Consider the following 2,329-nt stretch of genomic DNA (forward strand, 5'->3'; position numbering starts at 1 on the left):
AAAATTCCTGCCCCCCTCTTGCCACCCCATAAATATTTTTCTAGATCCGCCCCTGCTCCCTAGGGGTCGCGGACCCCCTTTAGAAGGCCTCAGCACTATGCTATGAGGGAGTTAGAGTCCCAGTAAGAAGCTGAATCTGAGGAAGTGGAATACGGCCTGCCGTGTAGACCTCCCCCTGGTCAGGGCTTCCAGAGGTTTTATAATGAGACAAAGCTTTTAGAGCAACGTCAAAAAGCTCTAGAGGGGGAGTAGGCGCTCTCACTGCGCTGATGAGTAATTTGGTTCCTGCACGGATGGAAAACTTCAGAGACGAGTGTTGGACCAGCCTCCACTCACCTGCAGTGGTGCTTCCGTGTGGCCAGCCAGAACCTGCTCTCACAGCCGTAACACTGGGCTGCCAAATGATCAGGGTACCAGCGAGTCACCTGCATGAAGCATACAAAGCCATTCCTAGTTCCCATCTACTGAGCTGTGCACCAATCAAATCCGGGACACGCCCTCTGGTTCCTCCGTTCTCTGTAAACACCCTCATCGACTCGCCGTCTTACCTCCGTGTCCTGCTTGTCCACCTGCTCCCAGCTGGCTTCAGAGAAGAGCTCAGTGCTGCAGCGAGACAAACAGTTTGGGTCCAGGTTGAACTCTGAGTCGGTCATTGAGGTCTGCGTAGAGAGAGAGCTTGGTTACAGACGGACTGGAACAGCAGCAGCAGCAGCAGGAGGAGTTAAAGAGAAAAGAGGATCTCACCATCTCATCTCCCACGTCTCCGTTGATCCTGTGAGAGCCGCCATGTTGCTGACTCTCCAGGCGGCTCCACAGCTCCTGCACCTGCTTCTTCAGCGTCTCCACCTCCATCTGGTGTCCCGCCTCGATCTGCCTCAGCCTCTGCTGGATGGCGTCCGTGTGCAGCGTCAGCCCGTCGTCATCCAGGTGGCTGCGGGCCGGCTGCTCTGGGCTGACGGGGGCTCGGCCCAGCAGGGCGTGGCACCAGCGGTGCTGGGAGCAGCTGCCTCGGGGGTGGAGGATCAGAGAGTTGCAGCTCGCCAGCGAGACCTGTCGGCTTAGAGGGGCCCGTTCGCCGCTTCCTTTGGACCAGTGCGGCGCCGCGTTGGGGTCTCCGTCGGAGCCGTCCCCGTTACATAACTCCTCCCTGCTCGGCTCAGCACTTGCAGACTGAAAGGCACTGATTGAGGCGTGCTTTGTGGCCCCGTTCAAAGTTCTGCTGAAGCCGAGCTCCGCCGCCTCCTTGTCCGTCCTGAAGCCAGGATGCTGCTTCCTGTCGTCGCTGTGTGGCTGACCGTTGGCAGAAACGCTTTGCTGTCCTGGAAGCAGCGGTTTGCTGCAGGCTTCTTCCGTTAGAGTCTCTGTGGAGCTCTCCATCAGAGACGCCCTCTTCTCCACCTGCTCCTCCAGTTCTGAGCCACCGCGCTCGGGTTCAGGAGCGCTTTCATCCTCCTGCTCGGGTGACCCGTCCATGAAGCCGTTAGGAAAAGTTCTATGGGCCGCAGGCGGCTCCTGCTCCACGTCGCCCTCTGGTGTTTCGGGTCTGTCCATCGGCGGCGGATGGAGCTCCTCCTCCTTCTGGGAAGAATCGCCATCCTCCTCAGCCTCCGTCACCCCGTTTTCAGGACGGTGACCATTAGCGAAGGCTTCTCTCTGCATGTTGGTTCCGTTATCCTCCATCGGCTCCCCGTTCCCCTCTGGTCCAGCAGCAGGTCTCTGGGAATCTGCTCCAGATTCCTCTGTTGCTTCCTGAAGGATGTTCTCCATCTGTCCCTCAGCCACACCCACCACCACAGATAGCTCCGCCTCCTCCGCCTCGCCTCCCGCTGGCCTTAGAGAGGCGTCCTGTCGGGTTGCGGCCCGCGGGCCGTCAGCCGGACTCTGCCCCTCTGCGTTGGGCTGGGGCTCTTGGTTCCCCCCTCCCTCAGGACCCACTGCCATGTTGAGGTCCAGGGAGCGCCGGTGGTCCTGCCACTTCTCGTTGAGGCTCGGGTCGCTGGAGCGGCGGTTGGGAGCCAGGGCGCTGCCCAGCTCACAGGCGCTGGGCAGGTTGTCAAAAGAGCGAGTTTTTGTTCGTCTAAAAAGGAAATGGAAGAAAAGTTTCAGCAGGAAACAACGTTAAACCCTCAGCGTTTACAATCTGATCACATGAGAGGATAAAAGGAGCAGAGACCGTCCCTAAAACGGACCCTGACCCGTTTCAATGTTATTCATGAGGCTAAAGCGCCTTGCAGAAGTTTAATCGCCATCTTTTCGTCTTTCAGCAAGGGCTGGGCGATATAGAGAAAATCTAATATCATGACTCAGGGTTCCTACAGCATAAGGCAAG

General features: G+C 58.1%; 1 protein-coding gene across 1 annotated transcript in view; it reads right to left on the minus strand.

The window, feature by feature from the left end:
• Window positions 1–2,329, minus strand: part of mtmr3 (myotubularin related protein 3) — a 65,019-nt gene that overhangs the window by 9,106 nt on the left and 53,584 nt on the right. Inside the window, exons 14-16 of the mRNA XM_015388879.1 lie at window positions 745–2,077; window positions 549–659; window positions 337–425 (exon numbers count right to left, since the gene is read on the minus strand). Of these exons, the coding sequence (XP_015244365.1) occupies window positions 337–425; window positions 549–659; window positions 745–2,077 (1,533 nt within the window). The remainder of the gene's footprint in view (window positions 1–336; window positions 426–548; window positions 660–744; window positions 2,078–2,329) is intronic.

The sequence above is a fragment of the Cyprinodon variegatus genome, unplaced genomic scaffold, assembly GCF_000732505.1.
Source record: "Cyprinodon variegatus isolate N-32 unplaced genomic scaffold, C_variegatus-1.0 Scaffold440, whole genome shotgun sequence".
Lineage (NCBI taxonomy): Eukaryota > Metazoa > Chordata > Actinopteri > Cyprinodontiformes > Cyprinodontidae > Cyprinodon > Cyprinodon variegatus.